This window comes from Amblyomma maculatum, chromosome 2 (assembly GCF_055883805.1).
Source record: "Amblyomma maculatum isolate TAMU_Amacu chromosome 2, ASM5588380v1, whole genome shotgun sequence".
Taxonomy (NCBI): domain Eukaryota; kingdom Metazoa; phylum Arthropoda; class Arachnida; order Ixodida; family Ixodidae; genus Amblyomma; species Amblyomma maculatum.
In genome coordinates, this window is record NC_139345.1 from 114,426,319 (window position 1) to 114,448,765 (window position 22,447).

The 22,447-nt window shown below is 50.5% G+C and overlaps 1 protein-coding gene across 2 annotated transcripts in view; it reads right to left on the reverse strand.

Annotated features, from left to right (window-relative positions):
* Nucleotides 1-19,634, reverse strand: part of LOC146199607 (growth factor receptor-bound protein 14-like) — a 195,185-nt gene extending 175,551 nt beyond the window's left edge. Inside the window, exon 1 of one of the 2 annotated variants that reach the window (XM_084595124.1) lies at nucleotides 19,043-19,634. In XM_084595124.1, coding sequence (XP_084451250.1) covers nucleotides 19,043-19,288 — 246 coding nt within the window. In that variant the 5' untranslated portion in view covers nucleotides 19,289-19,634. Of the gene's footprint in view, nucleotides 1-4,455; nucleotides 4,579-19,042 lie in introns of those variants that run through there. The other variant, XM_084595125.1, reaches the window with a different exon arrangement.
* Nucleotides 19,635-22,447: the final 2,813 nt, after the last annotated feature.

The window sequence follows — 22,447 nt, forward strand, 5'->3', positions numbered from 1 at the left end:
TGAGACTTCGGTCATCCCCAACGGAAGATGCCGACACAAATTTACAGAGTGAAAGTGCAGAAAAAGAGCGACTACAAGTTTCCCAGGAGGACTTCACTTGGCTCGCCCTCTCGCCGTGCCTCGATGGCAGCGCTGCCCTTTGCTTGGCGAGTGTTCGATTATCGGAAATACGAAGCCACCCACCGCGCATACTCAGCGACGATGACGTGCTCGGGAGAGCACGCGCGACAACTGTCCTTGCAGAAAGAGAGAGCCCGCGTGGTGCGAGACAGATTGCATCTGCCTTTGCAAAAAACGAGACGATCGAGACAGACAGGTCGCGCGGTCAGTCAGTGCACGTGCGGTTGTCAACCATTCCCGCATGACTGAAGTGCGTGGGAAGGGGTGCACACCACTTCCATGCCGCAAGGGAAGCCGCAGAGAAACATTCGCCTTAAAACATATCGGTGCACAAAAATGGGCAACAAAACAAGCTGTCCGGCCTCTCTCCAGCACAACAGTGATAACTATATTATATAGACCCTCGCAGGGACGTGATGTCTCTCCGCATTTTCTTGGTCGCTTCCAGGCGACTTTAAGAGAAGAGGCGCTGACCTCATGTTCCGGTCGGAACACGTGGGCAGCCGCTCACAGGATGTCGCGTAAAATATTATTCGAGCTTCGAGGCAACGGCATAAGGACAGTTGCCGACGACGAACACCATTCGGCATCGACTTCGACCGGGTCGAGCAACAGGGAACATGCACCCGATATAGTTTGCGAACAGCTGAGCGCCGAAAACCGCGAGTCTCCATCCAAGCCGTTAATGTTGAAGGACGACGAGGATCAGGGGTTAAACGGCCGGCGAATTTCACTGACCGCACGATTTTATTCGTTTCGTTTCACAGAGTACAACATCGTCGGCATGTCTGCCAGATGTGAAACAATCGTAAACGTTAACAGGTTACAAAATAATGCAGTCTGTGACCTGTTTAACATGTACAGGAGGTGAGGGAGCCATTGTTTCCGAACGGCATAACACCTGATGCCCACTTGTCGGCGCATGAGGAAATGAAAAGACAGCGAGAGGAAATGGAAGAACAAAATCGTCTCCTGGCATATCATACAGCTAGCTGCTGCAATGGACGGTGAAAGGAGCGCAGGTGGCGACGGTGGAGTGAAGAGGAATGAAGTTTATTGAAGGGAAAGGGGAGAGAGTTTGGGGGCTGGTTGTTGTTCAAATGATTTATAACGGAAAGAGAGGCAGTAAGAGAGAGAGAGAGAGAGAGAGAGAGAAATCTCTGGGACGCAAACCATTAGGCTGGCGTTCTCGAGGACGTAACAGCCGCAGCAGCAGACTTAAGCGGGTTGTTTACAGACTAGTTGTAGTGTAGCCGCCAACGGCCAGTCAGCTTTAACGTCGCAGTGCATTGCTTTCCGCATGAAAAGAAACGCGCTAGTCCGGCATTTTTACCCCTCTTACCGCCGGCCCCTTCCGATGTCCTCGGCGAGGAATGCGAAAGCCGACGTTACGAGAGGCGGAAGCCAAACGGCTCCATGAGTCCCACGCGATGAAACGCGTAAACAAGCCCCGGCGGACGGCAACGCTCGTCAAGGAAACACCTCATAGCGAGGCGAATTACACGGGCCAAGAGGAGAGAGCTTAGCAGCAGGAGGCAAGCGAGCACATCACCCACAGGCACCGCTCGCCCGCCCTCCGACCACGAGTTGGGAGAAGAAGGGCGCCCTCCGCTAATGCATGCAAGGGGAGATTGCGACGACGCGATAGACGATCGCCGGGCGGTGGGATTTGCTGCTGAGCGGCGAGACAGGCGGCCATGCTCGCCTGTGCTAAGCAGCGACAGCCAAGCGCGCGCTCTCTCTTTTTTCCAAGAGGGGATCTGCTTTCGACCAAAACAACTGCCACCATTAGCGCCACAGCCAAGCGCGCTCAACGACGGCCGAAGCAGGGACGACTCGAAGCGGCGGACCCTTCGAAACAGAGAAGAGGCCGTCCTCCGAGAAGCTAGTCGTTGTTTTGTTTGCTTATGCCAGCGGAGTGGACGTCACACATTGAGCGCATTTTCGGGGACGGATGCGATTAAGTTATCAGCACGAAACTGAGGGACAAGTGAACAAATCACGGCTCGAAGGGGAGCAGACACGAGAGATAACATTAAAACACCTTAGAGGGTGGACTGCTAGCGTAACGGAAGCAATAATTTCCCCGCGGGGCGACAGTGTTTGCTCTCTGCGGGGTAACTGCTCCCGCGCAAGACGTCGAAAAGACGCGTCTACACGTGCCTCGAGTTCTGGCGCGCTCTCACTCTCGCTCTGGAGGGGCTTCAGCCATCATGCCTTTACTCGCCTCACTGTTTTTCCCAGGTGACCTCTCTAACACATTAAGAAATGCAACTTCACGAAGCAAAAAGCAATAGCGGTCAGGTGTCCACAGAGTCCGATCCACTGCTGACCACCTCTCCCCCTAAGGCCCAAAAAGTCCTGGTGCACAAAGCCCGCACATGTGCCGCTATCACACTCCGGACGCACTCGCAATCCGGCGAGCCTATATTATTCGGCCCCAAAAACAACCACCTCCGATGTTGCTCTTCACTACTCCTCTAAGACTACTCTGTGTTCGTGAAGTACAGCAGTTTCTCATGAGCCTTGGTGTTTGGATCCGACCATGGATGAACGAAGAATAAACTTCGATACCGCTCTTTCATTCCGCATGCTACGCTAGTGTACTCCGGATTTTTACCCCTTGAGCACCAACGTTGTGACTCATCGTACTTGGCCAGCATCGCTTCGAGTAACTCTCTCAACGTCAGTTTCAAAGCGGGGACCCAGGCCTTTTGAAGGCTCGATGCTTAGCCATAGCAGAGAGCTTAGGGCCCGAAGCCGAAAATCACTCACCTTGAGTTTAGCTTGAGGCTCGTAAAAAGACGACACGGGCCGTTAAGATCCCATTCGTCCTGTGCGCCTTGAGAACGCAAGGACGGGCACGCGCGAAGGCTCTCACGATCGTAAAGCTACGGTGCATGCATCCGGAACTGAAACGATGTATAGACAGCGACGAGCAGAGTTCAACAAATAACGGTCCATTAAGTTTCGCCGCTACCTACTGTCTGTTGTAGGTGGCGCAGTGGAACTGGATTCATTCAAGGTTGGTTCCTCTACCGCATGCGGGCGGGCAATCTCAATTACCAGCGAGGAAAATGTTTGCATTGCGAAAAGTTAGCAGCAGGAGGCCATAAGTGCCAAGCCAGCACTGCCCCGAGTAACCAAGACCTATTCCAACAATCAAAGACTAATGCTGTTGGTGTACAAGGTACAAAACGAATCCGCCAGAGCTGCAGCAGTAGTGCACATCGCGGAGAAGCAAAGCGCAAATGCGTGCGACTCCGCTCCAAGGGCAGCGGAGAGATATCCTCCTCCGGGGCGAGTGTCACTCTCGCTCATTGGCGCTGAGGCTGTTGTTGCCGTGCCGTTGGCCGATATTAGCGAGGACGTCGCCGGGACTTGGTCCGGTTGTTTACACGCCCGGCGCGAACAGCCTCATCCGCGTTCGACGGCGGCACAAAAGCACAAGCAGCCCATCGTGCCACGCTCTCTTCGGCCGGAGAACGTCGTGGGAATGGAGTGGCAAAACGGCGGCTGCGCCCCCCCTTGTTGCCTTTCCGGAGCAAGGGCAGCAGCCAGCAGTCTCGCCCGCCGGGGTCAGCCGCTGCGCCGTCAAAACAGGGACCCTTCGCGGAAAGCCGCCGCGGGGCGTCGCACTGCCGCCGCCGCCGCGCGGTTAATCGCCGGCCGGCCTCCAGACGCCGCGCAAAGAACCGCATAGCAGCCGCCGCGATGGCACGGATGGATGGGCATCGTGCGTGTTTGGTGCGGCAGTGCCCATTGCTGCTGCTGCTGCATGCGTGTGGGTATGCGATCAGTTAAGGTAACCGAGCGCCGGTGGTTAGTTTTGAGCACCACGAAGGGATCCGCCTCTGCAGCAGCGCCCCCTACCCGGATGCCTTCTACCTGCCATGCGCCACCCTTTCCCTCCACCGCCGAACCCTGGTCATAAACAGGCCAGTGTCCTCGAGCACACAAGCAAACACGTCCAGACGATGGTGGCGGTTGTGGTGTTTACGTGTCAGGCAATCAGCGCTATGAGGCCTTGCTACAAACAGCCTCCGGCATTTGGGTCGTCGCGCCGGCAACCTTGCCCTGCGCCCAAGGTGGTGTGTGCTTGTGTGTGCGTGCGGGAGAGGGGGGGAGGATGTGACAGACGGGGTAGATTTGGGTATCTCCGCGTTGCAAATACCTTGAAAAAAAAAAAAAAAAAAAAAAGGAGAACCAAGTATTTCAACATCCGATGGTAAGGACCTCCCAAAATGCTACTAAACGATTCTTAATTATACACACCTTAGAAGCAAAGCCCCACCCATCGTTGAGCTGTAGACATTTGACGAAGGCCTTACTCACCCTGCCGGGCTTAAATGCAGTCAGTCTGTGAAAATCCCCGACACGTTCGCCGCTCCAAGCCATAATATGGCGAGATACTGGCACCAGCAGTAATTCGTTCGTTTTCATCTCGATGCGTTTCTGAAAACTGCAACGCCACAGCAGCTCTGCAAACGGAGTAGCGACGAAGATCCAAATCGCCGCATGGCACGATTTCCAAGTGCAACGTTGGCAACGCCGAATATGCATGAACAGAGAGAGAGAGAAAAAAACAACAAAGAAAGCGATACGCGCTAAAAGAAGAATGAAAATGAGATGACGCGCGAAGAAAAACATGCTCTATTTTATTCGAGGGCTTGCGAAACGCAGAGACAACTTAATTATTTTAATGGGGGAAATCACAGAAGATATAACACAAGAGAATAAGCATATGGCTCCAATTATTTTTGCTGCCTGTCATCACAGTTCCTCTGAAGAAGCGCTCAACGTATTTCCGAGATAAAACGTGTTTGACATTTGTGCGAAACCAATTTGCCGATTGTGAGTACTTGACGCTTCTCTTTTTTTTTTTTTTTTTTTTTTCGAAATTGCCCCGCCAATGAATCGACAACATGCAAGAAGTCCGTGTACAAATATGAATCGCTCCGCCCACGTGTCTTGGCGTGCGCTTTAACTTGTCCTGTTGTACACTTCTTCGGTAAGATAAGGGATCGGTTCAAGGCTGGGAAGGAGTCGCTTGTGACTCTTCGCTGCGTCCTGGAGAAAACGCGATGTCCCGCTGTGACATCGTCAAGCACGGTATACTGATCAATCATAACCGGTTACACCACGTAGGTGAATCCCCGGCAAAGTTTTTGAACTTCAGAGCTTAGAATAATTATCATGGCAAACCGAGGCCGACGAAGCAATCGCAAATAAATCAAATACTTTCCAATATATCCCTCAGATATCCGCACGGAATTTATCTAAACGGTCTGAAAAGGAAAAAAAAGTTCCATACCGTATTCTCCTCTCAAGAAAAAAAAAAAGAAAACGGCTGACGATTAATGGCGATGTTTTAAATTTTTCCTACGCAACCACGAAATTTTGTCACATGGATGTCCTTTCGACATTCTTTTAACTGCGTCAAGCCAGTTGTAGCAGTAACGCCCCACTGGCGTCTACGCGCAAGACAAATTCCGTGCACTGCCGCTTGCAAGTCTCCAAATGGTCGTCTCTGTTATTGTTGTTGGCCTATAAATCAATTTGTTCACGCTGGCTCAACTCGAACTTTTCTTTCTCTTCAAAAACGCGTACCATGGTGCACACGATAATCGCAAACGAAGATAGACCATGACATAAAGGATGCTTCAAGAATTATGTGCATCAGGATTAATATTCATTTCGTCGGAGCCTCAATGCTTCGAAGGTCACGCTCGTAACTAAAAATTTTTTCCTTCTGAGTTTTCAAATTTCCCAAAGAGTCTATAATGAGTTGCTATCCGGTAACATGTATGGAACCTCAGGAACCTGTATGAAGGGCAAGAGGCCACAGTCAGAACTGGGCATGGTCTTACTGATTGGTTTCCGATTGAGAAAGGAGTGAGGCAAGGTTGCATACTGTCGCCCTGCCTATTTAACCTATATGCAGAGTGCATCATGAGGAAGGCCGGTCTGGACGAGTCTTCAGCTGGAGTGAAGATTGCTGGAAAACGTATCAACAGCCTTAGGTATGCGGATGATACCACTTTAATGGCAGAAAGTGAAGTGGAACTCAAGAGACTTCTGATGCGCGTACAAGAAGAGAGTGAGAAGTTTGGGCTTAAACTGAACATTAAAAAGACAAAGATCATGGCGTCTTGCCCTATCAAGTCCTGGAGCATCAAGGGACAAGAAGTGAAAGCTGTGACAGATTTTCTCTTCTTGGGCTCCAAGATTACCTCGGAAGGAGACTGCAGCCATGAAATTAGGAGACGCCTGCTTCTGGGAAAGAGAGCAATGGTTAGCCTTGACCGCGTAGTAAAGAGCAGAGACATTAGTCTGCCAACCAAGATCCGTATAACTCGTGCTATGGTCTTTCCAGTTGTGATGTATGGATGCGAGAGTTGGACTGTGAAAAAGGCTGACCGCCGAAGAATTGACGCGTTTGAATTATGGTGCTGGCGAAGACTCTTGAGAGTTCCTTGGACTGCCAGAAGATCAAATCAGTCGATATTGTCGACCATAAACCCTGACTGCTCATTGGAGGGTCAAATTCTAAAGTTAAAGCTCAGCTACTTTGGTCATCTGATGAGAAGAGAGGAGTCGCTGGAGAAAGATTTGATGTTGGGAAAGGTTGAGGGTTGCCGGAGAAGGGGTAGGCAGCGAACGCGATGGTTAGATGGCATCCTCGAGGCACTGCAGATGAAGTTATGTGATGTTAGGAAGATAGTGAGAGACCGGAAAGCGTGGCGTGACATGGTGTATAGGGTCACGAAGAGTCGGACACGACTGAACGACTGAACTGAACATTTCGAGGCCTGAACACGAAAAAAAAAAAAAAAAAAAAAAAAAAAAAATTGAGAGCACTCCAGAAATTCAAAAACCTGAGCGTTGCTGCTGCTATTGCGACACTAGACGCGTCGCTATAACTTTTTTTCTAATTATTCTGTTCTTTCACGCCGCCTAGTGGGTTCGCCCGACACTAGGCTTGCGGTCCACGCCCGTACTCTACCATATGGCGTATAATGTATAGCGTACTTGCCAAGGTTAAACGAAGGAGAGGCGCAGATTAAAGTTTATGAAGACACCAATGTTCACTGCACATCGCGAGTGTGGGTTGCAGTTTCAAACGAGGCATGATCGGCTGCGGCGATAGTATAGCCAGCCGTATTTTACGGTTCTTGTGCAAATGTATATTTTAAGTGCAATAAAAAAAAAAAAAAGCGCCGATATTATGTGCTCTCGAGCATGGGTCAGCGTCGATGGCCACTGCACCAGACCACTGTCCCATTCTTTTTCCTTCTTCTTCCTTTTTCCTTCTTTTTCCTTCTTTTTTCCTTTGTTGACGCGGGCTTCGACAAACAACCAAACAGAAAGCAATACATGGTGCAACATAGATCACGAAAGACGCTTGCAAATCATTTCGGTAAGCCATTGTCTCTTAATAATTCCTTCAGCAGCTTCAAAGGCTCTCTGCACCCCAGCCGAAAGTGCTGCGTGCTAACCTGTGCCATTCTCTCGCATTGCGCTTTGCGTGCCGACGTCTGCTGCAGAAGTAAAAGACCAAGCGCATTCACAATTTCAAAATTCACATTCGTAAGTGGCTACTATTTCTGCACTGGCGAAGTAAAAACGCGCCCGGAAATAGTAAAAAAAAAACAAAAACAATAGTGCTATGTCACTGAAAGAACTATATCAGCCTCCATCCCCCCCCCCCTCTTTTTTTTCGTCCATGCCCCCCCCCCCCTTCTTCCCCCTCGCGGTTATTATTATTATTATTTTTTACTTTTTTTAAGCGCTTAGCTACACAGCCGCCTTTCTCCTCTCCACCTCCCTAAATTGCGACGCGGCGAGCAGCGCCATAATACTCGGGGGCAAGAACACGGGCGTGTACAAGGCTCTCTGCAAATGGCAATCGCTGCGGCGGCAACAGCCCTCGTCGCAACACCGAGTGACACCGCGCGCACGTGCACATAAATCTCCATAAACGCCGGCCGGGGCCGCACCACCTCCGGCGCCCAGTTTAGCGTGCAGCGGGCAGAAAGGAGAAAGCACGCGCGTTCGATACGATCGGCACTCGGCATACACACACGCCCGATTCGATCCCCGCGGCTATTGCCATGCGTCCATATTTATAGGCACGCGATTGAGCAGCAGTCGCGATTTCGGAGACAAGTATACCGAGCTTACACACGGGGCGGGCGGAGCGACACACGATACCCGACTGGACAGCGCTCCTGAGCTGGATGGATGGATGGATGGAATATAGGAGCGTCCCCTTTGAAACGGGGTGGTAGCAGTAGCTATCATGCTCATTTTTCTCCCTATATCTTAATTATTGATTTGGAATGGTTAACTAAACCACCATTCTATTTATTAAATTTTGTTCCTACATTACTAACATTATGTCACTTCTCTGCTTTTAAGCCACCAATCTTCCAGTCGTTTTTTTGCTAGTTTCCACCGCCGGTTTATTCACCCGGCCACTGTTATCTCTAAAGCCCAGAGCTTCAGGAACAGTGATTGCGCCTGCAACACTGCGTCACATCGGTGGAGCGAGGAGCACATCAGTGGAGCGAGCGCCCTCTTCCAGAATCCAGATCGTCCGCCATCGACAATGCCGAGGACGCCGCTGTATATAACTTTCGCTGTATACCTTATACAGGTTGGCGCGCGGGCAACTGCGATCCGACGTATAGCAGCGCCCGTACACTATGGCGCGGCCGCGCGAATGATGACACAGCGACACGTTTCCGACGGTTATAACCCCTCCGCGCACGTCAACATCATCGTCATCAGCAGCAGCCGGACTGTATATACCCGCTGCAAAACAAAGACACCTCACGTACTCCTCCAATTCAGCCGGTACTATGCCAGCAAAAAAAAAAAAAAAAAAAAAAAAGAACCACAAAGCGACAAAGGAATTTGGTTACAGCCCCGTCGCGGTGGCGCAGTGGTTAGGGCGCTCGGCTGCAGTGGCCAAAGATGTGGGACCGACCGCGGTGGTCTCTTACCGACGGAGGCGATAAACAAGGAGCCTGGCGTGCTGTGCGATGCCAGTGCGCGTTAAAGAATCCCAGGTGGTCAAAATTTGCGGAGCCCTCCACTACGGCGTCTCTCGGACTGAGGCGCTTAGGGACGTTAAACTCCGTAAACCAAACTAGGAATTTCGCTATATACCAGCGCAACAACGTTATTTGTTGGTCTGACACTCCCAAGCAGCAAGCCGACCAGTACATACAACGGTGCCGCCAAGGCTGAAGCAGGTTTAAAACTGGGTCGCGTACGTATACATGCGCGATATAAACATTGTGCGTGTGAGCTTTTTCCCTTTCAACAGCAAAGCAATCGCTCGCCATCTCCCTTCATGTAAGTGCGGCTCTACGTTCCAGCGTATGTAAAAGTGAAGAACTTGAGAAAACTAAGGACGTGTCCTTGCGGCACGTGACAAAAACAAACCATATGTACTGACCAGAGCACTATATGGCCCAACGTCACACCATCTATACAACTCACGTACGGAGCAGCTGCCGCATATACTGCTGCTGGGCGAAGCTGGTCGAACGGCGCGCGCCGGTAGCGTATAGACGTATTAAGCTGTACGGCACAGCGCACGCCTAACCAGTTAGTTGCATTCAATATCAACAAACACTACTCGAAAAAGAGGGTCTTTAAACTAAAAAACGAGCTTACTTTCTTTCTTTGTATTTTTTGCGATATGTACAAGAGGGCTGTAAATGAATATGTTTTCTCCTTCTCCTCTACCTTTCGCGGTGCACCCGGCGTAGGCGACAGCCGCACTGCACGGAACTAAGCTGCGATGAAGCGCGAACAACCCCTCATGCTTGCAGAAAGCGAACGAGGGCAGTGCAGAGGCGCCCACAGAGCAAATAGCTGCTGGTGGTAAACAACACGCCCCACGACGGTTACGCGCGCTAAAGTTGATCATAAATTGATAAATATAAACACGCTGAAAAATGAATAATAAAGCTATTCGCTCAAAATCCGAGAGGAGTTTTGGCCAACTCTTGGAGGGCGCGGTCCCCACCGCGCGATGTACACTTTCTTTTTCTTTTTTTGTACTTTCATGTGAGAAACAAACAAAAAAAATGGCATTTACGGTGGTCCTACTACAAAACTTTCTCTCGCTATCATAGTCTTTCTTTTTTTTTCGTGGAAAGAGAGGAAATGGCGTAATGAGAGCGTTTCATTCAGTTTAGTGCGTAGTTTTACGGAATAAATCTTCCTTGAGTGACGTATGAAAATTTAGGTGATGCTCTGCCGCAGTTTCCCCGTCTTTACACTGCCAACGTGCGAACGGAGTCGGCACTTCTGGTACAGCAGCAGCCGGTTCCGGGCTTCTCCTTACTAAGAACGGAAATAAACATCCATTGAAAACCGAGGAACCGCCAGAAAGAGAGAACGGAAAGGACAAAAAAAAAATTGTACAAAAAATCCCTGCCGCGAACCGCCACGTCTAAGCGGCGCTGGTTAATCGATGAACGAGTGAGGACGTATACGGTAGAAATACGCGCACGCAATCGACTGGAAATAAAATTTTAAGAAAAGATGACACGTTCTGGTCACACCTGGAACTATAGCGCACTGCGGACTGACACCGCGACGAAGACGATCGTACAGAACAAGACGGATATACAAAACGACCGAAGCAAAACGTTAGAAAAACAAAACAGAGAGCAGGCTCTGCGTGGGAAGGAAAAAAAAAAAAAACAATAACGCCGAAGCTCCATATGCAAAGCAGATGTGCAAACACACTTTTTTTTTTTTTTTTTGTTCTTTTCCTTCTCCAGCAGGTTTTCCCGACTGACTGTATGCGCGAGCACAGGCATGCGTCATTGGACTCGCACGCACGGATGCATTTCGGATGCTTGTTCCTCTTGCGGCGCAGAGGAATGCTGCGTACTACGTAGCGATGTCATCGCGCTGATGCTGCCGTCGGTATGTGACGCGGCGCCGGAGAATTACGTCACCCAACGAAGGCCGACGCAGGAAGAGCTCGGCGGCGCGTGCAGGGCTTCTAAACGCAACCTTACTAGATTGCTAAACGAGCGTAAGCAGCACGGACCTGTATTAGCGACGAAAAATAAACAAGTCAACGTCTTCTTCCTCGTTCCTCTCCTCTCGAGGTCTGTCGATCGGCTCGTTAAGCGGTATTTTGCACGTGCTGCCGCGCGCTGGTCGTGCACATTGCAAAGAGCTGATATGGCGGAGAACCGTTTACACCTGTAAAATAACAAACTCATTCCCAGTAATGGGACTATACAGACAACTGTATACGCACTGTAGTTGACGAATATGTGCAGTACGTAGGTGTTCGAAGAAAGAAAGAAAAATTTCCGCGCAGTGTCGCAAGCCGTTGACTTGAAATACATACAATCCCGCCAGCTGGCGGCGATACCCTCCGATTTGGTTGCTGTAGGCAACGCTACAATACAGCAACAAGCTCACGGATTAAAACCTCGAAAAGATTCGTCGACGTGTTGCACGAAACAGTCCAGGTGGTAGTCACGTGTGATTTGAACGTGGGCTGTCTTGCTTCCAAATTCATCTTTGCAAGTGCTGACCCAGGAGCAGAAAAAAATATAGCGTCGAAACGTTTACGACCAGCTCCATCGGCGTGTCGGTGATTAACCGTCCATCGCGCAGAGGATCATTAGCGCTGACGGAGCTCTTGTTTACCGTTACGACGACAAGGCGGTGCGGTGCGACAGCCTTCGCAAAGGAGGGTCTACGATCTCCGCGACCGAAAAAAGACAAGGCAGGCTCGCACCTCGACCTAGTGCGCGTTCGCTACCTTTTTTCGGCATTCGCTGCATTGTAGGGCTTCTTTTGAAGGTGAGAGAGCATAAATATGGATCAAAAAATTTCTTTCCTGTAAACAGAGCGCGTCTCAAATTTATTTGATACCACGTCAGACACATAAAACGCAAACAGCGCGCGCTGTAAGTCGAAGAAAAGCGACAGTATTTTTTTTATTTTTTGCAAAATATTGCCGTACCTTGGTGACAGCACTCAGTTTATTAATTAAATACCGCGAGCTTCGTGGAAAAGAAAAGCGTATGACGCACCGCGTTTGAATACTGGCCCCCGCGAGTCACTCGTTTTTCTATAAAGCGACATAAACATTTAGGGAGTAATTACTAACATCCACCCAAGCGTAGCCAGTTATAAGTAATTACTCCTTTATTAGAAATCTACTCCACCTTGGTGGATTCCCCTAAATATTCGATTAATAAGCATTTTGCACGCTGATTATCTTCGAAATAAACTCTGAAAAAAACAGCCCGGAGAGCAAAACAGGACGGGTACAAGAAGGGACAGGTAAGCTTATTTTTCTTGTCGGAAGCATTTCGCTTACACCACCCGCTTGCAAACGCGATTAGCCTGCAAATCACGTGCATTTGCGCATACCCGCCATCTGCAGTCAGGGTCTGGGCAGAAAAGAAAAAATAACAAATCAACAACGAGGAAACGCCTAAGAGGTACGGAGGGGTGAACAAACACGAGAATCCCAAATAACAGACAAGAAAGCGATCAGAGCGAACTCCACAGCGAAGAGCGAGCGTGCAGAGATGCAGGAAAAAAAAAAAAGAAAGCGATGAAAAATCGAGACGATTCTCCCCTCGTCCTCCGTGCGATGCCATACACGTCGCTAGCAAGCGGCGACGCAAAGCACAAAACGGTCCAACGGGAGTAGTGAATGCCGCTTAACGGTCAATACGTGCGTGCGTGCACGCACCAAGTCAGGAAGGGGCACGGAAGAGGGCGGGCAAGGGGACGAAGCCGGTCGGCCCTTTCGACGCCAAGCCGAACCAGACTGAACCAGACCAGGAAGCAGCAGCATGGGAGGGCAGACGCGCGGGGAAGGGGTTATTGCGCTAAAAGGCGACGAGCGATCTTCCCGGCTCCAGAAACGGAAGGCGGCCAGCAGCAGCAGCAGCAGCGAGATGGGATAAAACGGGATGGCGGAGGGCACTGGCAGCGGACACAGCGTTGGCACCCCGGAGGCGCGAGCCGCGCATTACGACCGCGAGTAGAGAGACAAGAAAAGGCCAAACGGGGCCAGTGGCCTCACTCGTGTCGCTGGCGGGACGGGACGCAAATGCGAAACGGCTCTCGGGGCCCACATCGACGACACGTGCTTGATGAAAGGGGGGAGTGGGGGCACTAAACGGGTTGAATGCCAAGTTCGAAAGACAGAATGAAAAGACCACGGAATTTACTGCCATATCTGAACGCTATTTGGAGAGCGCTACTTTAGCAAGCCGATGGTCGCTTTTCGCTGGCGCAAAACAGGAAAGAAGTTAAGTTCTTCAATAGCATCGCGGCTTAGTCATTCGAGGGGCGAGTCCTTTTGTCGATCAAGCGAAACTCGCGCCAAATTCGAGTGAAAAAGGTAAATATTTCGACAATGTTATGAACTGCCTTAAAAAGTTATGCCGAAACCTGCTGTTGCATTTCTTCTCCCGGCTCTCACGACTACACCCGCGCTCTCGTGTCGGCATTGCGCATATTCCACACTTTCACGATAGTGCGCCACGTGAGAGGGCATAGCCGCCGCCGCCAGTTATAATGGTGATCGTCAGGTATATACATCCGTGTGTTTTCTTTTTTTTTCCCCCGAGCAACATGCGGGTATCGTCAGCACAACCGCAGAACTCGTGGTGCCATTAAAAAAAAAAAAAAAAAAAAAAAAAAAAAAAAAAAAAAACACGCTATTACTAATGGTAAGTTGCAAAATAAGTTTAGAAACTAAACTTACACAGCCCCAAATGTTGTTCTTCGGCAATTTGCAACAGAAGCACCCATGTAATTTTTCTCGTTTATTTAACTAAGGGGAGCAGGTGCGCTGCAAGTTCACATTTCAGATAACTTAAAGTGCGCATATGGCTTCACTGTGTATGTAAAGCGCCGAGGCGCCGGTCACACATCTATAACACACACACACACACACACACACACACACACACACACACACACACACACACACACACACACACACACACACACACACACACACACACACACACACACACACACACACACACACAGAGAGAGAGAGAATTGGTTCAGGCAATTAGCCGGAAACCAAAGCGTCTAGTGTCGCACAACCTCCTCCTCTTCCTCCTTAGTCGATGTTGCGGAAGTTTAAGTTTATTCAGAATCTTTTGATTATACAGAAGGTTACAGAAAGAGGACCCAAAGTTTGACACTGTACAGGGACCCGGAAATTGCAGCGGAAGAGCGGGCACCGTGAATTCGTATTTCCCAATCTCTCCCTACAGTCGTTCCCCGTCCTCCGTGAACCTCGAGGAAGTATACAAGATGCCTGGAGAGTACACAGGGCCGTCGCGGTTCAATTAGAGCTCAAGACCTGAATTCAAGCCGCCCACATTCGCAGAGAGGTTCAGTTTTGTAGGGAGAGAACATCGCTACGAACGGACGATTGCAACTCATCCTCACTTTTTCGCCAAACGAACGACTGCTGGAAATGTAACCGCCACGTTCATCGCAAGGCCAAACGGAGCGCTTATAGCGACGTCTTAGCCCTGGCTACTTCGAACTATATACGTAGTTTCGCATCTTGTTGTGCCGTTCGGCGTGCTGGATACTTCCGCGCGTTGCAGCTGCCAAGGGTGGCAATGATCGAGCGCGTGTGCTACAACGCTCGGCAATATAGATCTCTTTTATTTTTATTTTTTTTTCGGGTACATTAATTAGCGACAGGTATGCGTCAAAATCAAGTCCACGCCCGTGCGCTCCCGTCACAGCGAGGGGTCGCGAGCTCCGCGCAGAGATCTTGAAAACAGATTGTGCCGAGGTTTCCGCGCCGACCGAGCGACGCCATTTCACAAAAGGGGGCGCGGGTGCACGAAGGTGGGTTATCGCTCGTTAACGGCTTTTATCCAACGCGTTGAGATGCGTGCAAGCAACACACGCTTCGGCGATGAGCTCGCGCTGCTCAGGTCACACGTCTTCCAGCCATCGTCGTTCCGATATGGGTAAATTAGCTTGCTAGCTTCGCCTAATTTGTGTAGGCTTACAAGAACCGTGGATGAAATTCGAGAAGGCTGTCGGCAAATGAAAACGAGATTATAGTGGTGGTGCCCCAATTTATACTATATTACTAACGCTACTACAGGCCGCGGACACCCCGTGTCGTTGGCCCTCGCTCATTTACGTATTTTACGCACGAAATGAGGGCATGCATGATGTTGATGTGGGGCATAACTAATAGCTATTTACATAGATTTATCCTCGTTTTATTGAGAACACGCATAAATTACACGCGAAACGTAGCATTTCGAAGCAGCAACTATAAAAGCCCACGTTGACATTTGCTCCAATGGAATTTTTTAGATGCGCTTGATTATTTTGTTCCCCACTTGTAAAGATTTTTTTTTTCTTTCCTTCGCTATTGTCCACTAACTTTTTACTGCAAGCTTTACTCTGCACGCGTTCACTACAGCGCTTCGCCATTGATAATCAGTCATCATTGTCAATGAGTCACTGTCTGTAACGAAGCGCTTCAGAGATGCGAAGACATGGAAACAAAAACAAGTATTATGAGAAGAAAAAAGTTTGCTTCTTTTCATTTATTCGCGAGGGGGAGAAAAACAGGGGGGGGGGGGGGGGGGGGGTAATCCGGACATAGTCTGAGTGCTCGTAAACATTTTACTACGCAAATATTTCAAAGAACATTTAAATTCTGATCGATAGCTTTGATCGAGAAACCAGAAGAATGTGAGTACGTTCGCATGACTTAGTAGTATTAGGTTTCAGTTCAGTTTTGTTCTAGATCACTACGCAGTATAGCATGTGAAGAAAAAATTAAGTCTTTTTAGTTTGTTTAATCACTTGCTGATTTTTCGCTTACTGCGAACGTATGCCTACGACTTGCTTTACCAAGCCAAGAAAGAGTTTGTGCTCCCCTACTTGACCTTGAAATCGCTCATCATAGTCAGCCTGACTACATCCAATGCCGGATAAAAGGCCTCCCACGTGTATCTCTCCAATTGATCGTGTGTCATGTGCCAGCTATAACTGCGGCCGCCAAATCCCCGCACACTTAACAATCCCAACCACCTCCCTAACCTTCTGCCGCCTTCGCTTGGAAACGAGTCCAGTTGCCACCATCGGTTTACCTCGCCTTCGAATGCCCTGCCCATTCCTTGATTTCGAGTGAATGTCAGTACTTCGCCGCTTGTTACCTGACCCACCCTGGCAAAATTAGGTACCCAGTTTCTCATCTCAGAAAAAGAAAAAAAAAGGCCACTAAGCGCAAAGCGTGGTGATAATAAACAAAACGGGGTTAAATTGGAATAATCTGTTGTACTGTATCGTGTGTAGACAGGCCATTAACAAGTCCTTAGATTCCTTTCGCGATTATTTTTTCTTCTAATGCTCAATTGCCTCAACCTACTGTCACATTCATTGCCGATAGTCGTACGATTAACGAGAGCAAGTTGCAACAGCTCGAATGCGAGCCTTCGAAGCTCGAAGACGCTCATGCGAGCACCGGCTCTTTGCGACAAAGCTACCCAACAGGCGTACATCGTTTCTGTCGGCGTTTCAAAGCAGCTTCGGACATTTTAGTGTAGCCCTGACGTTTCTAAAATGTGGGCCTTTTTTTTTTTTTTTTATCGGTGTCCCCAACTTTCCTTCTCTACACCATACTTTTCAGCAGAGGTGAGTAACCTCAAGAGGTTTCCCACAAATCAAATCAGCCATATCGACACCTAGAGCAAGAGAACGAATTAGGCGTGTGTCCATACGGTGCGCAACTGTCGCCTTCAATGAGGAATACACGAAGGATTCTTAGAGCAACATTTATAGCCACACAGTATCTGGAGCCTCGATAAGAGAGAGAGAAGTGGTTCTTATGTGGAGGATGAAAAGGGGGATCGGCGCGTTCAACTGTCTCCTCAGGTATGAGGGATCACCGCCGTAGAGTAAAGGTACGGTGAAGTATGAGCGGAGGAGGACAATCGCATGAGGATTCAATCCAACAGGCTCATGAGGTTGCGGACTATCTGCTCCCTTACTGTCTGACAACTTCATTAGACTAACTTCTGGAGAGAGTGTAACCAGACGAGATCTTTAAAAGCCCTACAGTAAGTTGTTGTCTTTTTGGGAAGCCAAATAGCAGGAAACAGATAACATACTTTTAGAACAAGAATCCGCGAAAAAGTACTTTGCGTATCAGATTTTACCGCATCTGGATATATTTTCACATCCCTTCACTGAGTATCAACCCAATGGTTCTGAAATTTCAAAAAATAAAAACGGACTCAAAACCGCCCGGAAAGTTACATCCCTAACATGTAAAAGACCCATATGGAGCTGTCATCATCGTCCTATCATAAATCAAGGAAACATAGTCAAGGCAGAGTGTGCATTACAGTCACCGCTTTTTTTTTTTCAACTTCTATAACAACGCCTATCACATTCTGTTCTATAATTATTTCGATGGAGGCGAAAAGCAAGGCGCCAGTGTGCTGTGCAATGTCAGTGCACGTTAAAGAGCTCCAAGTGGTCTCAATTTCCGGAGGCCTCCACTACAACCTCTCTCATAGACTGAATCGCTTCCGATAATCTTCTAAATGAAACTGAGCCGTATGCGATTTTTTTTTCTTTTTGTTCTATACCTAACCTTCCATAAAACGGTTTGTATGACGTACTTCTTCCGAAACGCTGCAGCTACGGGCCCCGTACGAGTCACTCCGCAAACATTGTCTGGGCGATTACATTCCTGGCTGACCAACACAGGCGGTAACAAAGTGCTTCGATTTCATTTATACCTACCACGCCGCTTTTCGAGTATTATCAGCGCCCGATGCTGTCGAAAAGCAACATCTCCAGGGAGCAAGTAACACAGATGAAATATATATTGTATCTTTCCCTAAACAGGGAAACAACGGCCATACAGCCGTCGAATGCTTTTTCTATTGATCTCAATGAAGGCAAGACACAGACCAAGCAGAAAGAAACGGCGGCGCACCAGACGTCGTAAAATGGGCGGGGAATACGAATGCATACCGCGCGGTAAACGCGAAGAAAAAGATAATCAAAACAGAAACAGCGTGCGCGCTTCCCCGCGGCTCTCCCATTTCGGGCGGGAACGTCGTTAAAGAATGGTGTAGGCTTGTCGCGTTTTGTAGATATTCAGGGCGAATGAAAAAAAAAAGAAAAACGCCAGTGGTTTTCAGTGTGCATACGCGCATGCTGGGCTAGCACGACGAATCGTTCAGGGCGGTGGTAGCTATCAAGGTCTGCAGGAAGGTGCCACCTCTGGCGAGGTAAAATGCAAGTGAAATAGAGGCGAGCGGGAACACCTCATAATCCCCTGGCGTTGAGGCTCCATCCCATCCACAGGCAGGTCAACAAAGCGTACCAGGTCGAGACGTTCGCGTCGTGAATGTAAACAACTTTCCCGGTTAGAGATATAGAAGCAAACGTTAGAAAACAATTATTGGATATACAGTGCTGCTTTAGGCCATCTGAGACGGTTGAGAATAGCAATAAGAAAGGAGAGTGCAGATCGTCTGCTACCTGCAGACGATCGCGATGCTGCTTGAAAGGAGGATCGGTGCTACATCACCAACTACTCGGCTCAACTTTCAAAGGGCCCTGCTCAAGTATGAACGTACGGTATCTCCGCACACGAATGCCTCGTTTTTCTCCTGTTCTCGACTTTCCAAGGGTGGTCAAGAATTGAGTGAACCAAGATGGGCTCCGCGGAAAAAAGGACTGAAGCAAACCGCCCAATCTCGTTTCTTTTCTCGCCTTTTTTTCCCACGGGCCGCCGCCGCCGCCACCGAGATGGGGCGGGCCAGCAGCGGTGGCGACGGCGGCGAAAACAAGACCTCGGAGAAAGACGCGAAGCAAGAGAAAAAGAGTGGCTAACCTCCTCGAGCCAACGGTTATCGGGCGATGCCTGGCGCGGCGGCGCTTGCTCGGCTTGCTGCAGGGCGTTGAGCGAGTCTTTCAAATCCTTGGCGAAGCCCAACGGGTCCTGCTGCTGTTTGGGCGGCGGAGGAGGTTGCTGAATGGGGCGGCTACACAGGCGGCAGTTCCGGGGCACAGACGATGAGCACGTCGGGACGAACCGAGCACGAGTGGTGGTGGTGGCGGGCCAGCCAAACACCTCCATCTACGCGGCCACACCGAAGAGCGCTGTGGACTCCGCGACAACGCAGCAGCAGAGCCAGCGCGCGGCATGCAGCGAATCCTCGAAGCTCAGGCTGCTGCCGTTCGGGCGTCGCTCCTCACGATCCGTCGTTGCTTGCGAGAAATCACACACGCGCACAGGCAGGCGAGTAGTACGCACCGTCACACACTGAACGGATGCGTCACACGGGCACTGCAGCACACACGGCGGACACGGAGCAGACGCGAGCACGACGAGCGAAGTTGCTAAGAACGCGCTTCGTCCTGACGCAGGCGTCCCACTAAACAACAACCAACGAGCGCGCCACGGCGTCGTACGGCGGGAGTACACTGGCCCGGCGGTGACGCTTTGCACTTCGGGCTCCTACCGCCAGGGGTTTGTTTACGTCCTCGGGAAATGACCTTCTGCGTACCCGCGTCCCTAGGAGAGTCGCTAGCAGATTCCCCGTTGGTACCTAGGTTTCCTCCCCAGGACGCCGGCCCCCACGCCAGCCAGCACGCCAGCGGCAGCGGCCGTCGCGTCACGACGCCGTCGATCGACGCGCCATTTTGAGCTCTCTCTCTCTTTTTCTATCTACCTTCACCCTCGCGCTGCAGATTCCTCTCTCTTTTACAGGCAAACATACCTCTCTCGAGTCTCCAGCCGGCATTCGCAGTCAGATGAGGTGTTCTACCGCAGTGGCTGAGTGGCTTGGGCGCTTTTTTAGAGGTGTGCAGGTGCTCGGGCCGGCCTTTTGAAAGCCCGTACCCGAAGCGTGCCGGGCGCGGGCCGCTCTAACGTCATCTACCCCGGATTCGGGCCGGACCAAGTGGGACACACGTATCCCGAGTACACGCAAATTTTGTGAAAGCGCGAATATGGCCATGGTGCGTTAGGCATCTCGAATGCACAAAATTGTCTTCCTGCATCCTTCCAACGCGAGAGCGTCTGAGCTATCTCCCGGCATCGATCCGCCTACCCAGTGCGAACAGAAGTCCGGGTACTGGGGCTCTTCATTCATCAACATAGACGGTCGGGCACTACCATGGCGAAACTCCGTAAGGTGGGGGACCAGGCGGGCCGCATGGTCCGCCGGGTTTCTAACAAACGTGGGGGGTTGCGGTGCAAAGACGCCTTGCGGCTGGCGCATGCATTCGTGACCAGTCGAATCTTGTATTCGACTCCTTACCTCCACCTTCGGAAACAAGACGAGGATGCACTCGAAGTCGTCCTGCGCAAATTTTTTAAGAGAGCCCTCGATCTCCCAGTGAACACCTCCAACCAGCGTCTACTGGGCATGGGCATGGTGAATACGTTCCGGGAGATCCGAGAGGCTCACTTAACCAACCAATACACACGTCTTTCTAAAACACTGTCGGGTCGCCGCCTCCTTGCCCGGCTACACATCCAACATACCACCCGTATGGAAGATCGTGTACGCCTCCCTTTCGAGTGGAGATGCGCCCTCCACGTACGCCCTCTTCCTAAAAACATGACACGTGAAGAACACAATGGCCGGCGCCTGGCGCGGGCGGAAGCCCTGGGCCGCCATTATGGGTCGAAACCCGGCATTTACTACGTGGACGCCTCCGGCCCCCACCATGGGGGATGGTACACGGCCGCAGTGGTCCACCAGTCCAAAACTGTTAACGGGCTTACATTTCGCGCCCGTGACATAACCCACGCGGAGGAGGTCGCCATTGCGCTGGCAGCTACTCACACTGATTCTAAAACAATTATCTCCGACTCGCGAGGGGCCTGTCGGAACGTCGAGCAAGGCTGGACACCATACTTAGCCTACCGACTACTTCAAAATTGCACCTATACCGGGGACCCCGCCTACCGCAAAATAGTATGGGCTCCTGCTCATATGGGTCTCGAAGGGAATGAGGCAGCCGACGCCGCCGCCCGCGCGCTCTCTTTCCGGGCTTCCCATCTCGACCCCCTAGATCAGGATCTCGAATTCGAACCCGCGTATTCTTTTAAAGACATTGTTCTTTACTATCAATCTTGTCATAGCCTTTACCCTCGCCCGAGTAAAGGTCTATCTAAGTCGGGGGAGCGGCTTCTACTCCGTCTGTATACCAACACTCTGCTGTGCCCGGCAGCACTAAAACATTTTAATCCCTCCTTCACGGGCAGTTGTCCGCACTGTGCGGAGAAGTATTCGGACATCTACCACATGGTGTGGGTTTCCCATCCAACCCAGCTATTCCTCCTCACCCCAACCCTACTCGGGAGGACTGGGAGGCGACCCTGCTCGGCTGCTATGACCTGCAGACCCAAAAGGCCTTGGTCGAGCGCGCCCGGGCAGCGGCCGACGCGGGACCCCACCCAGTATCTGTAAGGGCTGATAGTCAAAGATCCGGCTCATGCATACATCCACCCCTTTTAAATGAATAAACGTTTGTCACCACCACCACCCTCGCCATTAACTGAGACGCTTTCTGTTTCGAGATTCGCGCCATATATGCTGTCACATCTCGCGTCTCTGTTGTGGCTTGCCCCTGGGCTCGACATAGCCTCGGTTAGAGTATTTTATCCCCATCCATGGCCACGAGCCTTCCCATTCGGTAAAGGACATTCAATCAATCTAGACACTACTTCGGCGGAAGCGTCTCACCTGTGCTCAAAGCATCCGTGGTGCTAGAGTAGATTCGTGATTACTCAGCCCAAACAATGCAGATGCTACGCGCCGTCACCCTGAAAGCACACACTGAACGATCATCTAGGTGAGTACGAGTGCTCGGCCACAGCATTCACCCCTTGCTCGTAGGAGCCTTCCTCCCTTCCCTTACGGCACGATTCAGGTATAGTGCCTAGATAGGCACTATAGTTCAGGTGTCCACAGAAACAAGTGTGACAGATATTGCGCCTTTCCCTTCCTGTGCGCCGTGCGTGACGTCACTCGTGCTCCGACATACGCTCGCTCTCGCGAAGCGCAGTATTGACTAGCGTAGTGAAGCTTCTCGCTTCAAAAATTGGCCGTGTCTTAGCTCAGCTAGGCCAGGATATACGTAGCGAAAGCATATGTGTGTCTGGCGCTGGGCTGCCTACTCCTCTCCATTCTTATCTAATCCCATCCAATTTAGTGCACTGCAATCCAATGCAGTCTAAGCTAATCCAATCCAGACCAATCAAGTACAGTTCATTCCAGTGAAA